This window comes from Tupaia chinensis, unplaced genomic scaffold, assembly GCF_000334495.1.
Source record: "Tupaia chinensis unplaced genomic scaffold, TupChi_1.0 Scaffold000117_2, whole genome shotgun sequence".
NCBI lineage: Eukaryota > Metazoa > Chordata > Mammalia > Scandentia > Tupaiidae > Tupaia > Tupaia belangeri.
This window is the reverse complement of record NW_006159583.1, coordinates 4,191,520-4,215,309: the sequence shown is the minus strand read 5'-3', so window position 1 is coordinate 4,215,309 and position 23,790 is coordinate 4,191,520. Positions and strand designations below refer to the sequence as shown.

Here is a 23,790-nt window from a genome sequence, read left to right as displayed (position 1 = left end):
TTTACTCCTTCATGCTACAGTGAAATACTGGTCATCAAAACAGAGGCTCCTGTGGAAGGTTGCGTGCTCTGCCCACCAAGCTGGATGGACCTACCAGGCTGGATGGACCTTAGCCACCACCCCTGGACACTCCATTGTCACTGGAGGTGTTCCTCTCCATTCGTTATTTTAATTGCCAGAAGACACATGTACTGGCCAGAGAGAGATAGACACAAAGACAGAAGGAGAGGGAGAAAGCACCCCCTCAATGGGGCATGTTCATACCATAATCCTTTGTCCTCCATTTCTCCATCCTGTCAGGATTTTAGGCATGCATACACATACACACTTAGCATGTTTTGTTTTCTGCTTTTTAAAGAATTATTCATCTAATTTTATTGATCTTTTTTTAGAAAATGCTACAGGGTGGGTGCAGTCACCCAGAGAAAAAGTGAGAGAGAGAGAAAGTAAGAAAACAAGCCACTAGGCCCAGGACTTGATCCACGGTCAGACATATGGGAGTCCAGTGCCCTAACCACTACACCACCTGCTGGCCCCACAGCATGTTTTTTGAGCCACAGGAGCCAGGACGCAATCAAAGGTTAGCCTTGTGGGATATGGCTCTTATTTACCAGGCTACAGAGCTAGCCCTCTCCTCCATTTCTGAACGTAGTGCTTTCTGAGATCCATCTGCTCTAGACCTCCTTTCACACATTCTGTGCCTTCCTACACTACAACAAAATTTTAAGACAACTTCACTGTTTTTAATAATTATTTATTTAATTGTATTATCCTTCAATTTGATGAGAGAGAGGAAGAGAGAGAAGGTCACCAGGTCTGGGACTAGAACTACAGTCAACCATGTGGGAGTCTAGCACCTTTACTACCACACCAACTGCCAGCACTTGCTAATGACTTCTGAGATCTGCCACCAATAGGGCTGCTCCAACTCTACAGTCTTGCCCACCTTGAAGTAGAGTCCCACACAAATCTTACTGGTCCCAGTTGCTTTGGGCCACATTTGCACATAATTTAGTATTTACAGAATTTCTCTATATTTTAGTTTCACTAACGATGTAGTTTATCATTGGTTACTCTCTGGTTTCTAGGGGGAGAGGCAGAAAGATTCAGATCTCAATTGCCACCATCTTTCTGTCAATCAGTAACTTAAGACCTTTTTCTTTCCGTCACTCATCTTTCCTGCATACAAAAAGCCAATGTAAGATTTAAAGACACACACACACACACACACACACACACACACACACACACTAAAACTCCATGTGAAGCCAAATATCCTATTTGATCAAATGCTTATAGACATTGCAGAATAGCCCGAGAGTTAAGAGTCATTAAGATCAAAGTTCTCCCTTCATTATGAGTAAACAGAGGTCAAGAAAGATAATGTGGGGGCCAGCAGGTGGCATGGTTAAAGCACTGGACTCCCACATGGCCAATAGTGGTTCAAGTCTCAGACCTGGTACCTTTCTTTCTCGGGCTTTCTCTCTCTGTCTCTGGTGAGCACATGTGCCCTATAGAAAATAAAAATAAGAATGAATAGGGAGACAGCGCCTGCACAGTCACGGCCAAGGTGGCGGTAGTGGACATGGAACCAGCAGAGCTGCTGAACAAGTTAGAGTCACCCAGGGGTTGAAACAGGAAGGTGGTGTGGTGCCAGTGCTGTGGCTCCCGGGTGCTGCAGCCGGGGCCATGCTCTTCTCCAGCCAGCAGTTTTTCCTTCCCTCCCTGAGAAAGAAGCCAGCTGTGGCTGATGGCAGCAATCCTGAGGGCGATCTCCAGGAACACTGGCTGGTGGATGACATGTTCATCTCTGAGAACGTGGGCTTCACCAAGGACGTGGGCAACATCAGATTTCCAGTCTGCGCAGACTGTGAAATCGCACCCGTTGGCAGGCATTGCCTCGATGACAAGAACAGCCTCTGTGTGGCCTTGGAATGGGTTTCCCATGAGTAACTGAGGGAGGGGCGTGCTCCACCCCAACTATAAAGGCTACCCTCGCAAGAACTTGCATTTAACGTGGTGTAACTGTTCTCTGTCTTCTTCTCTGTTCTAACATAAATAATGAGTCTGGACATGTCTATGTGAACACACAGAGGGGTGGTCCTGCTCAAGTGTTATGCCCTTCCTTAGTTCTCTTTGCACGGCAACATTCCTCAGCTCCCTTTTCCCAGATTTTGGGACACTACAGGACCTTCACAGATCTAGGCTCATCCTTGGCATTCTGCCTACGCTCTTTTTTACCCAGGGGCTCATTTTTTTTCTTGCACTAGAGAGGCAGTATTCAACCTTTCAACCATGGTAACATGTGACAAGACACTTTTGTGTTGAGAGTAGAAACCCTCCTTTTTCTCTCTCATGCAAGAAGGCCTGTGAGTACCTGTGACTGATTTGTATGACTGACTTTGTATGGCTAATCTTATTATCTACATTAATTTATTTCCGAAAGTAACATGTTTAGGGACCAGCAAGTGGTGAGGTGGTGAAGGGAGCTGAACATGGTCAACCACGGTTTGAGTCCTGGACCTGGTGGCTTGCTTTCTCACTCTCTCTCTCTCTCACTCTGTCTCTCTCTGTCAAATTAAAAAATAAATAAACAAGTTAAGTTAAATAAAAAAAAATTCTTAAAAAATAAAAAAGTAATATGTTTACAAACAGTATTTAAACCACTAATAAGGAACACATTACTTTGTACATACCCCTAATACCTGTTTGAGAATCCTTGCACTTAGGTTGGCAGTGACATTTTATTGCCAAGAAGAATGTGGTCCCTATTTTCATTGTTTTGGGGGTTTTTGTTTGTTTTAAATTTAATTGAGGGAGACAGCAACCCCAGTGGAGCATGGTTATGCCGCAATCCCTTCTCTTGCATCCCTCCATCCCCTGAGGATCTTGGGTACATGTGCACATACACACCTGATGTGTTTTTCAAGCCACCAGGTGCAGGATTCAAACTGCACAGTTGGCCATGTGGGATCCGGCTCTCTTAATCACTAAGCCATGGGGCAGAATCCCCTTCTTCACTTCAAATATTAATGTGGTTTCTTTCTATCAGCTCTTCTCTGGTATAGCCAGTATGCTGAGAATCAAGTTTTCAATCCTATCTGCCCACCACACCAAGGGAAACTCATGCCTGGCTATTACCCAGGCTCTTTTGGATTCAGAGTACAGAGTGTAAGTTTTTCCCAGGATAGACATTTGCCAAATCACACGTGAGATTATATTTTCTTATCTGGAGAAGCAGTTTGTTTGTGTGTTAAGGGTGCATACACTCATCAGAGAAAGGAAAAGGAGGAAGCACCTCCCATGGGGAATGGTCGTGTCACAATCCCTTCTCCGTTTCTTCCTCCTTTCAGGATTTTTGGCATACATGCATGCATGCCTGGCATGTTTTTTGCGTACCACTGGGTGCAGGACTTGAACTGTATAGTTGGCCATGTACGATCCAGTTGCTTTAACCAACAAGTCACCACGCCAGCCCTGGACAGACAACTTTACTTCTTTGTTCATAGAAAATATTTTTTCAATAGATAGTGTCATTTCCTAAACCTACTAGGCATGGCCCTCACAGAGTTTTAGATCGATATTTGCAACCTTATTTAAGCCTTCAACATGATTTCCAGTTATTCTGTCATTTCTCTTCTAAAATGACTTGTCATTGTAGAAATCTGTATAACCAGGTTTCAGGTGTCCTGCCATCCTTCAGGAGGCAGAAAATTGAAAGGAAGACTATGTAGAGACCATACCATTCAGGCCCCTTCCTCTTTATGTTTTCTGGTTGCTTCCTCCTCCCTTCACTCCAAAACTTTTTAAGGGCTCCACCACCAAAACGTAAGCTTTGGGCACAGTTTTGCAACCAACCTATTCCTCCAGAAAGGTGACTTCCCTCTTCAGTCAGAGCCTGAATGAGCTTCAGTATAAAATGAGAGATCAGTATTTTCCAGACAAATTATCCAATTTCCATTATGACAAAAAAAAAAAATCTGGGAATTGTCCTCTCAGGTCAGAGGAAAAAAGCCAAGTAGATGCCTCTAGGGGCATGTGGTCCCTCACAAGGCAAAACTTAAGCTGAGCATTTTGTTTTTAATTTTTTTTAAGAATTATTGTATTTAACTTTATTTATTTATTTCAATTTGACCAGAGACTAAGAGAACAAGAGAGAAAGAGACAGTGAGAAAGCAAGCTACCAGGTTCGGGACTCAAACTGTGGTTGGCCATGTGGGAGTCCAGTGTCCTTAACCACCACACCACCTGCTGGCCCTCCTAAGCCTTTTTTTTGTTTGTTTTAATTAGCTTCAATGTTTCTTTCTTTACTAAATCTCAGAGACAGTCTATATTCATTGCAGACAAATTTGGAAATGGATTTAAGTGCTTTTAAAAACCTGCACTCTGACTATACAGAGATAGTCAGTTATAATGTAGTATATATACTTCTCAATGTTTTTCTATTGTGTATATATAAACAGGTATCTTTGTCAAAAGCAAACGAGATCTCACTGTATTCTTTTATAATGTGTTTTTATTAATTTAATAAAACAGGGTGGATATCTTTTCATGTGAGTAGGTAACTATCCATCCATGTATACCATTGTCACTATGTTGCTGTACTACAATCAATTTATTTAAATAAGACACCATTAGGTTGACACAGTTTCTTGCAAACAATGATATAATGTACAACTTACAGTTAAATCTGTATACACATTCTTTTTTTTAATACCTCTTTTTTTATTGGAGAGGTTTTTGCTATAGGGTGCAAATGCTCGCCAGAAAGAGAGAAACAGAGAGACAGAAAGCGAGAAATCAGCCCCCAGGGAGGTTGGCCACGCTGCAATCCCTTCTCCTCCATTCTCCTCTCGGGATCTTGGGCACACACGCACACGTGCCCAGTATGAGTTTTAAGCCACCAGGTCCAGGATGCGAACCACGGTCACCTACGTGGGAGTCCAGCAACATAGCCATTACATTAACTGCTGGTCCCTGTATCCACATTCTTAATGACTTCCTTTGTGTACATTATTAAAAGTGGAATTGTAGGGTAAAAAAAAAGAAGAAGAATTAATAAAATTAAATAAGTAATTCTAAAAACAAACAAAAAAAGAGGTAGAGGGAATGTGATTTGAACAGGACTCAACAACAGAGCTAGAATAAGAAATGTTATACTCCTTCAAATGCATTACAAAGACTCCTTTAAGAAGGAATTGTATTGGGCCAGCAGGTGGTGTGGTGGTTAAGGTGCTGAACTCCTGTGTGGCCAACCATGGTTTGAGTCCCAGACCCGGTAGACTTGAAAATCGTGCCATATGCATATGTGTATGTGCCCAAAATCCAAAGAGGAGAATGACAAAGGAGATTTGGTGTGGCCATAGCCCTGGAGATGTGATTTCTTACTTCCCCTCTCTTTGTCTCTCTCTCTATGGAGTACATGTACTCTATGTCAAAAACCTAAAAATAAATAAATAAATAAATGACAATTATGCCCCTGAGCTTAAAAATGGTTTGTAGGAACCAGAGAGACACTCAGTGGTAACACAACTAGAGACCCACATAAGATGGTCCTGGGTTTGTATTCTGGAACTTCTCTGTGCAGACAGCGCACATGCACACATGCCTATGATCTGGGACAGCTGAGACTGTCACACAGCATCCAGACCCTCTCCATCGTGGAAGAAACAAATGTATTAATTTTTTTAAAAATGTAGGCTCATTATGATGTAGCCCCCAAAATGTAAGTGGTAATCAAATTATGCCAGGCCAGTAACAAAATCTTGAGAAAACGTGCAGAGAGACAGATAGAAATGGTGACAGTGAGTGAGAAAGGATGATTGGGGGTGTTAGCGAGGGAAGGGTGCAGAGGAAGGTAGCAATTCAGCCAGTCTAGGAGAGAGCATTATCTAGGCTCCATCTATTCAATCACTGAACAATTCAGGGACCGTGTTTCCCCTTAACTGTACCATCAGAACAGAATTTTCACCCACACACTCCCCCTTTCTGTTTTCCACTGCTATTCCTATAGAGGACTGCCCTAGATTTTCCTTAACACCCTTGTAAGGTTCGACCACCACCCCTCAGTCCTTGCTATGTGTGTGACCACATCTGCACTCAAAACAAACCAATCTAGGTGAAAAAAGTAGCTAACGGATTTCAAAAAAGATCTTTCTTTTGTTTTTTTTCACTCTAAATTATTCTCATTGTCTGACCTATGAAAAGGAAGTGCCAATGAATAAACCATGTCGTTGTTGCTTTAAGTGCTACATTAGTCATTTGAGAGAGTTATAAATCAGGGAAGATATCTAAGAAGCCCAGAAAACAAGTTACGCTTAAAATCAACTGATCTATCTATTGGGATACCATTTTTTGCTTGAGGAATAAATATATATATATAGAGAGAGAGAGCTATATTAAGAGGTTTATTTGATTTAAAACTGGTCTTCTTCTGCCACCAAGTGTTAGCACACGCTTCTGACTAGCCAGGTCTTGACACCGTTTAAATCACAGAAACACAAGGTGATTCAATGAGAGAAATAAATCCAAAAGAAGGAGCAGACTAGCCACGTCAAATAACTATATTCTCAGAAAACCGCACAAATAACTTGAACTGGAGTTACTATTTCAGAGACAGTAACTTTATAAGATTTTAAGCCACCAGGTCCAGGATGCGAACCACGGTCACCTATGTGGGAGTCCAGCAACATAGCCATTACATTAACTGCTGGTCCCTGTATCCACATTCTTAATGACTTCCTTTGTGTACATTATTAAAAGTGGAATTGTAGGGTAAAAAAAAAGAAGAAGAATTAATAAAATTAAATAAGTAATTCTAAAAACAAACAAAAAAAGAGGTAGAGGGAATGTGATTTGAACAGGACTCAACAACAGAGCTAGAATAAGAAATGTTATACTCCTTCAAATGCATTACAAAGACTCCTTTAAGAAGGAATTGTATTGGGCCAGCAGGTGGTGTGGTGGTTAAGGTGCTGAACTCCTGTGTGGCCAACCATGGTTTGAGTCCCAGACCCGGTAGACTTGAAAATCGTGCCATATGCATATGTGTATGTGCCCAAAATCCAAAGAGGAGAATGACAAAGGAGATTTGGTGTGGCCATAGCCCTGGAGATGTGATTTCTTACTTCCCCTCTCTTTGTCTCTCTCTCTATGGAGTACATGTACTCTATGTCAAAAACCTAAAAATAAATAAATAAATAAATGACAATTATGCCCCTGAGCTTAAAAATGGTTTGTAGGAACCAGAGAGACACTCAGTGGTAACACAACTAGAGACCCACATAAGATGGTCCTGGGTTTGTATTCTGGAACTTCTCTGTGCAGACAGCGCACATGCACACATGCCTATGATCTGGGACAGCTGAGACTGTCACACAGCATCCAGACCCTCTCCATCGTGGAAGAAACAAATGTATTAATTTTTTTAAAAATGTAGGCTCATTATGATGTAGCCCCCAAAATGTAAGTGGTAATCAAATTATGCCAGGCCAGTAACAAAATCTTGAGAAAACGTGCAGAGAGACAGATAGAAATGGTGACAGTGAGTGAGAAAGGATGATTGGGGGTGTTAGCGAGGGAAGGGTGCAGAGGAAGGTAGCAATTCAGCCAGTCTAGGAGAGAGCATTATCTAGGCTCCATCTATTCAATCACTGAACAATTCAGGGACCGTGTTTCCCCTTAACTGTACCATCAGAACAGAATTTTCACCCACACACTCCCCCTTTCTGTTTTCCACTGCTATTCCTATAGAGGACTGCCCTAGATTTTCCTTAACACCCTTGTAAGGTTCGACCACCACCCCTCAGTCCTTGCTATGTGTGTGACCACATCTGCACTCAAAACAAACCAATCTAGGTGAAAAAAGTAGCTAACGGATTTCAAAAAAGATCTTTCTTTTGTTTTTTTTCACTCTAAATTATTCTCATTGTCTGACCTATGAAAAGGAAGTGCCAATGAATAAACCATGTCGTTGTTGCTTTAAGTGCTACATTAGTCATTTGAGAGAGTTATAAATCAGGGAAGATATCTAAGAAGCCCAGAAAACAAGTTACGCTTAAAATCAACTGATCTATCTATTGGGATACCATTTTTTGCTTGAGGAATAAATATATATATATAGAGAGAGAGAGCTATATTAAGAGGTTTATTTGATTTAAAACTGGTCTTCTTCTGCCACCAAGTGTTAGCACACGCTTCTGACTAGCCAGGTCTTGACACCGTTTAAATCACAGAAACACAAGGTGATTCAATGAGAGAAATAAATCCAAAAGAAGGAGCAGACTAGCCACGTCAAATAACTATATTCTCAGAAAACCGCACAAATAACTTGAACTGGAGTTACTATTTCAGAGACAGTAACTTTATAAGATTTTAAGGCACAATGATGATCAAAATAGTTCTAAAATTCATAGTGCTCCTTTCAGTATTTTCTTGTGCAATAAAAGTTTCATGAAACTAAGAATATGTAAAACAAACACGCTGACTAAAGTCTCTGTTGTTAGAAAAATATGTAAATGCCAAAAAATACTTATATTTCCTAGAATCCGTCCTTAGCCTCAACTCAATTCTCTAGTGTGGGAACCAGAATACCATACTGTGGCAGAGTTGGTTCACATCAGGAGATCTGAGGGAGAGTTTCTGTATTTTCAAAATTCTGAATGCAACATATACAACTCTTGATTACTCCACTGGGTTTTTGGTTATTTCTATTGCATGCTATTACCTACAAACCAAAGCACAGAACAGAGCCCCAGAAACCCAGAGACTTCTGCACCCCACTCTGAACAACCTGGACATCCTCACACTAGATCTTTACAGTCACCCCAGTGGGGTGAACACTCATCCCCTGCACCCATCATCGGTTCACAGGCATTATGTCAGTAAGATGTTTTATCTCCATAAACAGACCTGTTATGGCTCCAACTGTGAATCTTTTTTTTAATTAGTTTGGATGATAAGAAAAATCTCAATTGAGATATTACTACACAATATCTCGTTTACACCTCCTATAGACAATAATGATGGACCATCTGTCTTACTATCTTAGAATTCGTCTGTAATAATCCACAGCACTTCTCTACCCCAAAACACCCTTACGCCTTTTTTTTTCTAGACTTTTGGTTGTTTGTTTTGTCATAGGGCACAAGCACTCACCAGAGAGAGAGAGAGAAACAGTGAGAGGGAAAGTGAGAAATCACTCCCCAAGGGGGATCGCTGTGCCACAATCCTTTCTGTTCTATTCACCTCCCAGAATTTTGGGTATACACACACACACACACACACACACACACACACACCCTGTGTGATTTTCTTTTTTTTCGGAGGTTTTTGCTATAGGGCGCGTGCGCTCACCAGACAGACAGAGACAGACAGAGAGACAGAAAGCGAGAAATCACCCCCCAGAGGAGATGGTCACGCCGCAATCCCTTCTCCTCCATTCTCCTCTCGGGATCTTGGGCACGCACGCACACACGCCCAGCATGAGTTTTCAGCCACCGGGTCAGGGACGAACCGCGGTCGACTACGTGGGAGTCCAGCGACATCGCCATTACGCTAACTTGTGGTACCTCTCAAGCCACCAGGTCCAGGACTCAAGCCATAGTCAGCCATGTGGGAGTCTAGAGCCTTAACAACTACACCACCTGCTGGCCCCCACACCCTTTTTAACAAAAATCATTACGGTCACCCCAACAGCATTACCATCAATTATCTTAGGAGTGCACTAATATTATATATAACACTACTTCCAGATGACCTTCCAGTAGGTCACATCAAAATATAAGTGCATTAATTGGCACTAATCTTCAAAACACAGTATCTTTTTTTTTTTTTGGAGAGGTTTTCGCTATAGGGCGCAAGCACTCACCAGACAGACAGAGAGAGACATAGAGACAGAAAGCGAGAAATCACCCCCCAGGGGGGATGGTCACGCCGCAATTCCTTCTCCTCCATTCTCCTCTTGGGATCTTGGGCACGTACGCACACGTGCCCAGCGTGAGTTTTAAGCCATCGGGTCCAGGACGCGAACCGCGGTCGACTACATGGGAGTCCAGTGACATAGCCATTACGCTAACTGCTGGTTCCCAAAACACAGTATCTTAATCGGGGATATCATTTACCTCTTCTCTAGACACTCTGACTCTGCATCTCCCTTCCATAGCAGAACCTAAAAGAACATTCCCAAAGACAATGGGAAACCTTCAGCTTTTCTGAATCCACTGGTTTCCTTCATTCTTGAATTGCCATGGGCATCTAAGTCCTCATCACCCCTTACTATTCTCCCCCCACCAAGGGCCCATCCCTCTTCAGAATCCCAGCAAATCCCCAACCAACTAAAACAGGAATCCTTACTATGGAGGATTTACTATGTTCTGGGTGACATTAAGGGCAGCTCAAATCACTGTGTGGGAACCCATTTCTTGCTTCTCAAATACACTAAGACACATTAAGGTATTATTGTTCAAGGCAAACCCAGATAAACTATTTTTAGCCAGCTTTAATTGTAGTATACATTCTACATTTTTCTTACCTGTTTTATGCTCTTATAGAGTCCTTAGAAATATCTACTTTAGGGACTAGCAGTTAGCGTAATGGCTATGTTGCTGGACTCCCATGTAGTCGACCATGGTTCGAGTCCTGGACCCAGTGGCTTAAATTCACGCCAGGAGCATGTGCATGCGTGCCCAAGATCCTGGGAGGAGAATGGAGGAGAAGGGATTGTGACTTGGCCTTCCCCCCCAGGTGGTGATTTCTCACTTTCTGTCTCTTTCTCTCTCTCTTTCCAGTTCTCTGGCAAGATTATGCACCTTATAGCAAAAATATCTTTAAAAAAAAAAGAAAAAGAAAAAGAAATAACTACTTTACTAGCTGTTTAAATCATTGACATGATTTACCATAATTAACTCTAACATTTCCCTACTATTGTGGAAGTTATTTCTAATTTTGCACTATTATTAATGATGCTTCAGTAAACATCATGCATAAAGAGTGTCCTCTTTTAAACTATTTCTTTAGGATAATATCAGCAGCAAGAACATCTTAGTTAAAGAATATAAATTTTTAAATGGTTTTTGTGTCAGCTGCATAATTCACAATTTTACAAGCCACCAATCCTAATCTTTGATAGCCCTTTTTCACATAGTAAACATTCTTCTCATATGGTGCAGTGAGATTATAAATTGGCACCCTTGTTTTCAAAGGCAATTTGAGATACTTTTGAAAATTAGAGTTTTGTTTCAAGGAATTGGTTCTTTGAAATACTTGCATATCGGGCCAGCCCACGGCATGATGGCTAAGGGGTTAAGGCAGCTGGGTCCTATGTGGCTAACTCTAAGGTCTGAGTCCTAGACTCAGCAGCTTAAGAAACATTCCAAGCACATGTGTATGAATGCCCAAAATCCTTAAAGGAGAGAGAGATGGAGAAGGGATTGTGATATAACCATTTCTTATGGGATGGGAATGCTTTCTTGCTTTTTCTGTCTTTCTCCTTGTCTCCAACAAGTACATGCAGCCTCTGGCAAATTTTTTTAAGAAAAAGAAATGCTGGGGCCAGCAGGTGGCATGGTGGTTAAAGGCGCTGGACTCCCACATAGCTGACCATGATTCAAGCCCCAGACCTGGCAACTTGCTTTCTCACTCCCGCCCCCCCATCCCCATCCCTCTCTGGTCAAATTGAAAGAAAGAAAGAAAGAAAGAAAGAAAGAAAGAAAGAAAGAAAGAAAGAAAGAAAGAAAGAAAGGAAGAAAGTTAGTTCTTAAAATAAAAATATCGGTGGGAACCAGCAGTTAGCGTAATGACTATGTCACTGGACTCCCATGCGTCCAGGACCCGGTGGCTTAAAACTCATGCCAGGTGCATGTGCATGTGTGCCCAAGATCTCGAGGGGAGGATGGAGGAGAAGGGATTGTGGCGTGGTCATCCCCCCCGGGGGGTAATTTCTTGCTTTCTGTCTCTATGTCTCTGTCTGTCTGGCGAGCGCACACACCCTATAGTGAAAACCTCTCCAAAAAAAATATATATATATATATAAATACTGGTATCCTTACCCAACAAAAAGTAAGCAAAGATGTTCACTATAGTATCATTTATGGTAGCAAAGAAATAGAAATCTACCCAATTATTTATCAAAGGAAGAATGTTTAAATGAGGATAAAACAATATACTGAGTTTTATTTCTGTTTTAAAGAAACTATATGCATGTATTTGTGTGTATGTGTGTTTGTGTGTGTGTTTGTGTATCTGTGTATGCAATGCACAGAGTAAGGTCTAGAAGAATATACTAATAGTAGTTACCTATAGAGAGAGATTATATTGGGAGGAAAGGGGTGGCAGGGTGGTGATGAGAGAGAAATTATGTCTTTCACACTATAGATGTGTATGTATTTGAATTGTTTATGGTGAACATAAATTCAAATAAAATTTTATCATTAAAATAACTTTTAAAATAAAAAAATAAATAAATGATGTAAAATGAGTAAAATATCCTATTACGTGACTGGGGGGGTACATCCAACTGTTTCCTCTCTCCTCTATCTCCTCTCTTTTATTATTAGCAATCTGAATAACACTGAAACTACCAATACATTCCATTACTGTCTTAGTCTATGGCTTCTTGTTTTCAAATCAATAAACCCAGACAGTAATTAGTGCTGAGAGAGGGAAATTAATAGTTGAAAATGTTAAAAAGTTAAAAAGAAAAAAACTGAGGAACCACATATTTCCAAACAATATACCTAAAATCCACTTCTCTGTATGCTATCTTTTCATTCTGCTTTTAGCCCTGTGGTTGACTGGATGCATGGAGAAACTGCTGGATATTTAAGCCTGCAGGTCACGAGGTATCCTGCAGGCTATTTGGGTCAGAATCAAATAGCAGTTACTAAATATCAGAAGTCCCTATCCAGGTCACCCTCCAGATCTAAGGGTAGTGAGCAGAAATCTACAGCTGCCCCAAGTGCCCCTGCTGACGCAGAAGTTCAAGATCCCCTCTCTTAAACATTCAGGAACACCAGTCATCATGACAGTGACCACCACAGAGTTATCTATAAATTAAAACAAAAAATTCTGTTTTGGCTTTCTGAAAGATTATTATTTATGTTCTAAAGATTAAACATGCTAGCTAAACAAAGTGCACTCTGACTGAGATTGCACACCATTCAAGCAGAGACTATTTCTATTTTGGTCACGAGCCCGTGGCTGGCCCACAGTAGGCTCTCAATAAATAGTTGTTGAACTAACATGATTTGGACCAGGGAGCTCCTCACATGGAAGTGAATTTGGGTGGAACTGGCCAGTGGGAGGGAAGAATGAGACAAGATGGATTCCCAGATACAGAGGCAGGGCTCTATAACTGATGAGAATGTGATCTCATTTAAATCGTTAAACCTTTTTAGGTCTCACCTCCCTTTTCTGTAGAGCAAGGGAGTTGATCCTGTGAAATTAAATGTCAAGAAATCACTTAAAGGCAGTCGAAATGCTAAAATATGCACTCTAGGATAACTTATAAACCTTCCTTTAACAAATGTCTTTGGGTACTTTCATTTCAAAACCAATATTGCAGAGAGAAAGAAACATTTTGAAATGGGGATATATTACCTTCACCACTGATTGTCATTCTGTGATTAAGTTTCAAACCACTTGGAAGAGGGCAATCCATTTGAAAGCAAGACAAGAAAGATAACAAGTAAAGAAGCAAACTGTCAGCTTATAGGTTTTGTAAGTTATCATTCCAGATTGCAAAATCCATTATTTATACAAATTATCTTGACCTAATATATTCTAGAATAGTACCTTATAGATATTGTTGAATTTGGGGAATAATTATCAAAAAATGCAGGATACGCTTTTGAGGAGATCTTTAAACAATCATTTTCAGAAAACTCATAACCAAAGTATGATAAATCAACCAAATCCTGTTTTAAAGGACCAAAAAGATTTCTAAGGACAGAGACATTAAGTACAAAATTTACCAAATTTAGCAAAAAGGTCTACTTACTAATAACCATGCCCTTCATCTACAGAGCTGCAAATCAGACTGAACTACAGCAAAGGGTTATGGAGGGCAGGGAGTGGATGCACACTAGTATGCCCGCCTCCAAAACTCTGGTCTGTCAGAGCAGGCCATCAGGTGTCTCAGCTTACATGAGGAACTCCTTAGGCTGAAATGGGAAAAAAACAATGGCAGGTGTCCTTAGGACTTCAGGAGAAATGTGACTGAATCTAAAAGAAAGTTAGAAGTCACACCAACCTCTGAAGGATGAAGAGGTGGTCTCAAAAGCCAGAAAAGCGCCTTGAGAGAGGGAAATGTCAAAATACAAGTCCCTTAGCTTGTGCTAAAGAAGCAAACTGTCAGCTTATAGGTTTTGTAAGTTATCATTCCAGATTGCAAAATCCATTATTTATACAAATTATCTTGACCTAATATATTCTAGAATAGTACCTTATAGATATTGTTGAATTTGGGGAATAATTATCAAAAAATGCAGGATACGCTTTTGAGGAGATCTTTAAACAATCATTTTCAGAAAACTCATAACCAAAGTATGATAAATCAACCAAATCCTGTTTTAAAGGACCAAAAAGATTTCTAAGGACAGAGACATTAAGTACAAAATTTACCAAATTTAGCAAAAAGGTCTACTTACTAATAACCATGCCCTTCATCTACAGAGCTGCAAATCAGACTGAACTACAGCAAAGGGTTATGGAGGGCAACACTAGTATGCCCGCCTCCAAAACTCTGGTCTGTCAGAGCAGGCCATCAGGTGTCTCAGCTTACATGAGGAACTCCTTAGGCTGAAATGGGAAAAAAACAATGGCAGGTGTCCTTAGGACTTCAGGAGAAATGTGACTGAATCTAAAAGAAAGTTAGAAGTCACACCAACCTCTGAAGGATGAAGAGGTGGTCTCAAAAGCCAGAAAAGCGCCTTGAGAGAGGGAAATGTCAAAATACAAGTCCCTTAGCTTGTGCCATTTGATGGTTCTTAGGGAAAAGGGGGAAAATCGTGTCCTTCAATTACCCTCTTGCCCAGTCCCCGGTACCTGTGCTCTAAGCCTTCAACGGAAATAATTGCTGAAAGAGCAAAAAGAAGTCTTTCGAAACACTTGGAAGAGCTATGTGAAGAAGGGTAAACAGTTTTTCCCATCCTGAAGAGCCCAGCTGCAATGAGAGTACCAGTGCACGCAGGCTAGAGGAGAAACCTTTAAGAGAAGGATGCAAACAACCATAAGCAAGAAAGGCGCAAAATGGAACGATGGCACCTCCTCCAGGTTCTTTAAGGGAAGGAGCAGATGTGGCAATAGAAGAAATAGCAGTGTGATGGTCAAGAGTGTGCCCCTAATGGCCATGGCAGCAAAAGAGAACATAGCTAGAACAGACTCCAGAGAGGATCATAAATTGGAGTCAGCCGACCCGGAAACCCAGGAACAATAGTGGCAGAGATCAAAAACTGCTACACTTACCACTCATGTACCCACCAGGGTTAAGGCTGGTACAGACTGACACAAATCACTCATGTAACCACCAGGGTTAAGGCTGGTACAGACTGACAAACAAAGGCTTATGATAAAAACATGCACTCACATTCTTACGGAGCCATGGTGATTTTGACAATTTCATGAAGGTCAAATGAGGCTTAAAACTTTTGCTTTCTTCTATCAGGATGCCTTTTTCTTGAAATGTCCTTTTTGCCGTTTCTGAAGAAAATAAAAAGAAACACAAGAATGCTATTGCAACATATAGTTGTCTTTAGTTACAAAAATGTTAACTCAAAAATAACTATTTGGGACCAGCAGATGGTATAATGGTTATGCCACTGGACTCCCAAATTGCTGACCACAGTTCCAGTCTTGGACCCAGAAGCTTGAAACTCATGCTGGGCACGTGTGCATGCATGCCCAAAATCCCAAGAGGAGAATGGAGGAGAAGAGATTTATATATATGAGACTTTTTTTAAACAAAGAAGAAAAAACCACAATGTATCTATAGGATAACAATACTATATGACTGTGATGCTTGCTTTATATATATCTCTATGTTAACTGAATTATTACAATGAACATGCTTCCTTTGAATAAAAAATTTAAAAATAAGCACAATAACAAACTGACTGTATATCAGCAACAAAACACAAGCATCATACAAGACTGCACAAATAGGTCAATGGAATTATTTACCATATATATGAAAAATTCAAACTTTCAAAGAGCATCTGTAAACAACCTTTAAGTTGGGCTTTTAATCCAAAAACATATGTGGTTAATACTACTGAATCGATTTTAAGTATAAGAAATGTGTCCCAGGTGCCCGATGTGCTGACGTGACATACATGTGCATGGCAGCACAGACCGGGTATGCAACAGCGCTTCCTGGATCTGAATTGAGCACCGCCCATAAGAAATCAATGCTCAAGGTCATACTCCTTGTAGGGGTAGGAGAAGGAACTAGAGGCTAGGTGGCCTAACTCTGATCATGCTTCAGGCTACAATCCTGGGGCTGAAACCCTTAACATTGAAAGATGTTTTCAATGCAATACAGGACTCCTAAGTACAATTTAGTTTAACCACCAATTCTGTTGGAGTCTGGAGATTACTAATTCACATAATTATAACCAGAAACACTTGAATGGAAACAAAATCCAGTGTATCTCCAACCTGCCTGAATAATTTATACATAGTGTAAGATTTTTGATTTTTGTCTTTCTGTGTAGGAACTTAAAATACAACAGATGTATGAGTGAACAAAACAAAGACACCATATTATCCTTTCTAAGAAAACGAAAGATTTTTTGGTAATGATTGGTTCATATAAAAAGAATAAAATAGTACGAATATAATTTACAGAGAATAGCATAGTTTCAAATAGAAATACCTGTACAAAATAAAACAATACACGGATGCATTTCATTTGCTAATGACATAATTCTAAGTGCTGTTGGTGCTGGCTGGTGTGGGTGGCCACTGTGCTAGCCTGAAGGATAAACAGCAGGGCAGAGAAGGAGCTTTAGACAGGAACTTTATGCTTACGCAAGAGGAGCTCCTGGGGCAGAGCCCACGTGTCAATCATGTCAGTGCTCAGCAGGTCTGGGGCGCCTGACAGCACTGACCAGGCATTCACAGCACTTGCTGAATCTGCATTGAGCACCACCACCCATGTGCCAGGGGTTTTACGTATGTTTTATTATCTGCTCCTCCAAATAACTGTGAGCAATATTATTATTCCCACTTTGAAAACTTAAGAAACTGAAATTCTGAAATGTTAGTAGCTTATTCAAAGATATACGTAGAGACCTGAAAAGATGTCCATGATTAATTAAGAAAAAAAAAAAGGCATTACTAGTTCCCCGACACTGTTCAATTTCAATCCCCATCCCAAGGCAGTCTATACTATTTTCCTATGCTAGTAAAAATGTAAATATCAAGAACTAATTATTATCAAGAACTAATTATTTCTCTCTCTTTTTAAAAATACCCCAGGCAGTCACGTTAGAGCTATAGCAATCATATCACTTGCCTTTTTCACTTAACAGCTCATGGACACCTTTTCAGGCCTATACAAAGCTCATAGCCGGATAGCAGTAAAGATAAAATTTGAACTCAAAATTATTAAATCCATGCCATCTCCTGCACAGAGAATCTAAAATCTCCTTTCTGGCTTCTAAGAAACGTTTTAAAATAAAAGCTAAAGGTGACTGAGTTACATTAAGGCTGATGGTAGATATGAATTTCAGTTTACAAACTTGGGTTTTATCACTCAGTCATTCAGCAAGCATTTACTGAGAGGCTACCATATGCCAGGTTCTGTTCTGGGTGCTAAAGATACAACAATGAACCAAGACAAATTCTCTCCTGCCCGTGGGGAGCTTCTAGATATATTGCCTGCCACAAACAAATAAATTAAACAAAGTAAATTTTGAGTAAGTGAAAAGGAAGAAAAAAATGAAGAAGGTATAGATGTTACAGCTGAGCAAAAACCTGACAAGTAGACAAAAACCACATATCTGTCTGGGGAAAGAGGACTCCTGGCAAAAGGAACAACTTCCAGGGTGAGCAAGGGTTGAGCTGGGGGCCAGCAGGCGGCGAAGTGATTAAGGCACTGGACACCCATGTAGTCCAGTGATTTGAGTCCAGGACCCAGCGGCTTGAAACCCATGCTGGGCATGTACTGATTTTTGTCTTTCTGTGTAGGAACTTAAAATACAACAGATGTATGAGTGTGCCCAAATTCTGAGAGTAGAGTGGAGGAGAAGAGACTGCAGCATGGCCATCCCCCGTGAGGGGAGATTTCTCATTTTCTCTCTGTCTCTCCAGAGAGTGCATGCACACTATAGCAAAAATCTCTCTCTAAAAAAAAAAAAAAAAAAAAAAAAATGTTAGTAGCTTATTCAAAGATATACGTAGAGACCTGAAAAGATGTCCATGATTAATTAAGAAAAAAAAAAAGGCATTACTAGTTCCCCGACACTGTTCAATTTCAATCCCCATCCCAAGGCAGTCTATACTATTTTCCTATGCTAGTAAAAATGTAAATATCAAGAACTAATTATTATCAAGAACTAATTATTTCTCTCTCTTTTTAAAAATACCCCAGGCAGTCACGTTAGAGCTATAGCAATCATATCACTTGCCTTTTTCACTTAACAGCTCATGGACACCTTTTCAGGCCTATACAAAGCTCATAGCCGGATAGCAGTAAAGATAAAATTTGAACTCAAAATTATTAAATCCATGCCATCTCCTGCACAGAGAATCTAAAATCTCCTTTCTGGCTTCTAAGAAACGTTTTAAAATAAAAGCTAAAGGTGACTGAGTTACATTAAGGCTGATGGTAGATATGAATTTCAGTTTACAAACTTGGGTTTTATCACTCAGTCATTCAGCAAGCATTTACTGAGAGGCTACCATATGCCAGGTTCTGTTCTGGGTGCTAAAGATACAACAATGAACCAAGACAAATTCTCTCCTGCCCGTGGGGAGCTTCTAGATATATTGCCTGCCACAAACAAATAAATTAAACAAAGTAAATTTTGAGTAAGTGAAAAGGAAGAAAAAAATGAAGAAGGTATAGATGTTACAGCTGAGCAAAAACCTGACAAGTAGACAAAAACCACATATCTGTCTGGGGAAAGAGGACTCCTGGCAAAAGGAACAACTTCCAGGGTGAGCAAGGGTTGAGCTGGGGGCCAGCAGGCGGCGAAGTGATTAAGGCACTGGACACCCATGTAGTCCAGTGATTTGAGTCCAGGACCCAGCGGCTTGAAACCCATGCTGGGCATGTACTGATTTTTGTCTTTCTGTGTAGGAACTTAAAATACAACAGATGTATGAGTGTGCCCAAATTCTGAGAGTAGAGTGGAGGAGAAGAGACTGCAGCATGGCCATCCCCCGTGAGGGGAGATTTCTCATTTTCTCTCTGTCTCTCCAGAGAGTGCATGCACACTATAGCAAAAATCTCTCTCTAAAAAAAAAAAAAAAGTGTTGTGCAGTTCCTCACCACAGTAAAAGGACAGGGTCATGAAGGGTAGGTGGAAGCCTGGCAGGGCCTGGTGAAATCTCTGGATTTTATTCTAAGGATGACAGAAATTTTGAGGTTTTTAAGCAAGGTCAATTTACATGTGAGAATAACTTTCTTTATGCATCTATATTTCAACTAGAAAGTATATTTCTTTCTGGTGGAAAAAAAATTTAGACGTTTTTAAATCTTCAGCAGTTGGACGTGCTCCTCTCATCCCCTCAGACAAGGGTTTTGTTGAAGAAGGAAACTCACCATTGGGCATCTCCTGAGACATGCACCATGCTTGTTTTTTGCAGCTGGATCATCCCTTACTCACATATGTAAAAACCCTCTGCAACGTCTATGCCTCTGAAGAACACAAGGTTTCATTCCATCGCTCACCATGCCATACCAAGACAAGCAAGAACACACAAGGCTGCCTGTGGCATTTTCCTACCTTCTCGCTACTCTCGAGCACATAGAAATAGCACAGTGCTCCGGGCAGGGATGAAAAAGGTCAGAACACCTAACACACAACACCATCCTCTCTCCTCTTGTCCTCACTACTTCTGTGAGCATAAGGGATTCTGGCCTGGCTGCCTCTGTGGCAGAGCACAGGTCACTCCAGTTCTCAGACTTATGTGGTCCTATTGTTTTTCATTCACGGGGTGAGGGAGGGTCAAGAACTCACACTCTTGGCCAGTCTCTGACTCTTCTTCACCAACCCAGACTATCTTTTCCAGCATCAAGGGCAGGAAAACTTAATATGCTTAGTTTTCAACACTCCAAAGGCTTTTTTCTACTCTATCTGCTGGCTTCTTCCTCTTCTGAGAACATGGGAGGGGCAAGCAGAGACTAAGTGATAGAAAAACTAGAGAAAAACTTACTTAATATTTCACTAGGTCCTGCAGCCTCGTGGTTAAGGAAGCCAGCTTACATATGGCTGAGCACAGTTTCAATCCTGCCCAGTAGCTTGACAAATAAACCAAGCATGTGTGTATTCAAAATCCTGATGTGATGGAGAAATATAGAAGGGAGTGCAGTGTGACCATGCCCAGTTGGGGTTGGTATTTTCGTTTAGGTTTGTTTTAGTTTTTAGTTTCCCAGAGGACATGTGTACCCCCTGGAGAGACATAGAGTGAGAGAGAGAGAGAAAGAGATGGAAAAGAAGAAAGTGCTCCCCACGAGAGATAGTCACATAGCAATCCTTTCTCTCCAGTTCTTCTTTTTTGGGAGGGATTTTGGGCACACACACACACACCCACACACACACACACACACTCACACCCAGCAGTGCTTTTCCAGTCACTGGGTCTGGAACTCAAACCACACCGTCAATCATGTGGGATCCAGCTGCCTTCACCACCACACTACCACTTAACCCATAAGGGTGCTAACTCCTCCCTCTTTCTGTCATCTCTGGCACCACACACACTGTGACAATTTTTTAAAATTTCTAATTGCAAAAGGGCTTCAAAACACTTGTGGAATATGAAATTAGTGTGCAAAACAAATTTCAAATCTATGTATAGTTTTGTCATAATACTCATTTTCCATGGACTTTCTGAAGACCTCTCATATTAGCCCACCACATTTTCAAAATCTTACTGTGCTATTTCATTTCTTAATTTTACTAAATGTTAATATGTACTAAACATGACAATTTCAATGTCCTAAAATCCACTGCTGGTAGTCACTGCCCCCAAATGGGTTTTCTTCTCTCTTCTACAGTGATAGAGAAGGGGAAGCGAATAGACCTTAAAATGTCATGAAAACACTTAAGTGCACACAACAGATGGCAACTTTGGCTGGATTGGGCAGGACAGGGATTCACAGGAGAACACTGTGAAGCTAAGGAGATGCCCAAAGTCCTAGTGGAGTCCAGGCCCTGGGGCACCAGCACCTGTTCCACGGGAACATTAGGCACCACAGCTGGCACAAAAGATGCCATGGGTAGCACACAGAGGGCTGGAACTGCTGCCTCCTGCCTTGGACCACTAATGACAACCCTATACCCAGAGTGGACTCTGCATGGTCCTTTTCTTCTTCAAGATGCTAACTTCTGCTTCAAAGTCAGCATCAAATCAGGACCACAGTCCCCTACCCCAGCAGCTAGGGAGCCTGTGAAGGATGCATCTGACATGGAGATGGCACAGAAAGTTTAGGAGATGGTCAGCCAAAACAAAGGACAATGGCATATAGCATGACCAACGTATAAAAGGCTAAGAGTGTATTCACAGCAATCACTACTTAGTGAACTCGATAGCTCACATAACATCATTTTAATTATTTAATTAATTTTATTTATTATTATTGTTCTTTAATTTGACCAGAGAGAGAAAGAGAGGGAGAGTGATAGTGAGAAAGTAAGCCAACAGGTCGGGGACTCGAACCGCGGTCAGTCATGTGAGAGTCCAGTGCCCCAATCATCACGTTAGCTGCTGGCCCCATCACATAACATTTTTTAAAGAATTATTTAATTTAATTTAATTTATTTATTATTTTTTTATTTGACCAGAGAGAGAGAGAAAGCAAAAGTAAAAAAGCAAGCTGCCAGGCTCATGACTCAAACTACGGTCAGCCACGTGGTAGTCCAGCACCCTAACCATGCCACCTGCTGGCCCAGCTCACATAAATTTTAAAAGGCATACCTTTTAAAATGTCTCAACTACCCTATCATACTCCATTTTTGGCCCTCTTTATTTTGGCATATTCTCAACTATTTCAAAAGGATTCTATGTTGAAGTATTAGGCCAATTAATGCAAAACTGTCATGCTTATGGTTTATTTTACTGGGACTGTCTTAAGGTTTACCATATACTATGGTAGATTAACTTCCTATTGATAAATTCCTAAGATTTAACTAAAGAGATTAAGGCATAATTTCTGAATCTTCAGAAATGTGAAGAACTATCATACAGAAGTGCTTCTAATAGCAACTTAAAAACATGCTTATAGAGCCCCAGAAAACATATCTGCTTGAAGGTGTGAAAGCACAATCCATTTTATTAATTTTCATATTAAGTGCATCCTCCATGCACCAAGCACAATACTGTTGAAGGCAGCAAATATAAATATCTCCCTTCTTCTATACATAGTATCACAGGACCAATTTCAGCCCAATAAAAGGAATTCTCAAATATTCACAGTTATCAAAAAAAAAAAAAATCAGCAGAAATAAGAAAAAGACTTTTAACAGCAATTCAAACAGTGGCTATTGGGACCACCAGGTGGCATAGTGGTTGAGGTGCTGGACTCCCACATGGGTAATTGTGGTTCAAGTCCCAGACCTGGCGGCTTGCTTTCTTGCTTTCCCTCTCTCTCTGTTTCTCTCTGGTGACTATGTGTCCTGTAATAAATTAAATAATAATAAATATTAAATAAATGATTCTTTAGAAAAAATACAGTAAGTATTTTCTGGCCAGAATGGTGACGCAGAGGTAGTGCACTGCTCAGTAATGTAGAATTCATATGAAAGATTATGGACTCAGTTCCCCAGTTGACCTGTACATGCCAGGATGCAAGTCCATGATCCTGAAAAGACTAGCGGGGGGACTGGTGGGGAAATCACAGTATTAAACCCTATTGGGGGCGTTTGTTTTTCTTTCTTTCTCTGTGTCTCTCTCTATCTCTGTCTCTACTCCTATGAAAGAAGCTTAAACAACATTAGGCATTTGTACTGATCTTTACTGTCTATGTTAATTTTTACACATTATCTTATTTGATATAATCTTACTAAAAATTGGATCTAAAGATACTCAATTGTTTAACTTTTAAGAATTTTAAGTTGGGCGCGGGCCTTCCCAGGCCCTGCGCGACCCCCCCGGCCCTGAGCCAAGGCGGCGGCGGGTGCACCCACCCCCTCCGGGGCGAACTTACAACCATAAGCAACAGAAAGAATCTTTAGCTGTTTGAAACCAATTGAGAAATACACTGTATAGAAGGATTTTCTCTACCTATGGATAGTGAGAAGATTATGGTTACCAGCCCTGCATTACCTCAGGGAAGAACAGGAACTACCCTACCATTCTTAGGGAAGCCAGATACCAGAGGATAAGTCACAGCTGCAGATCCCCACAACACCATTCCTGTTAATCACAAGATGGCTGCTGTGCCGCATCAACTGATGGTCATCTCTGCTTACCAGAACCGCCTTCCTCAAACTGTATTCCATGGAGACTCTTCTACAGTTGTGGAACTGCACGAGACCCACCCTTGACCCAACCTTGAATGGAATCTATGTTCCCTATTGTTAAAAACTTTGGACTCGTGGCCCCTCTCCCTTTGCTCGCAGGTAT

General features: G+C 40.9%; 1 protein-coding gene and 1 pseudogene across 4 annotated transcripts in view; one reads left to right on the top strand and one right to left on the bottom strand.

Annotated features, from left to right (window-relative positions):
• Window positions 1-23,790, bottom strand: part of AKAP7 (A-kinase anchoring protein 7) — a 184,724-nt gene that overhangs the window by 81,745 nt on the left and 79,189 nt on the right. For 3 of the 4 annotated variants that reach the window (XM_027770231.1, XM_006144293.3, XM_006144292.3), the window contains one exon: window positions 15,584-15,696. In XM_027770231.1, coding sequence (XP_027626032.1) covers window positions 15,584-15,696 — 113 coding nt within the window. Of the gene's footprint in view, window positions 1-15,583; window positions 15,697-23,790 lie in introns of those variants that run through there. The other variant, XM_006144295.3, reaches the window with a different exon arrangement.
• Window positions 1,586-1,953, top strand: LOC102478819 (guanine nucleotide exchange factor MSS4 pseudogene; annotated as a pseudogene).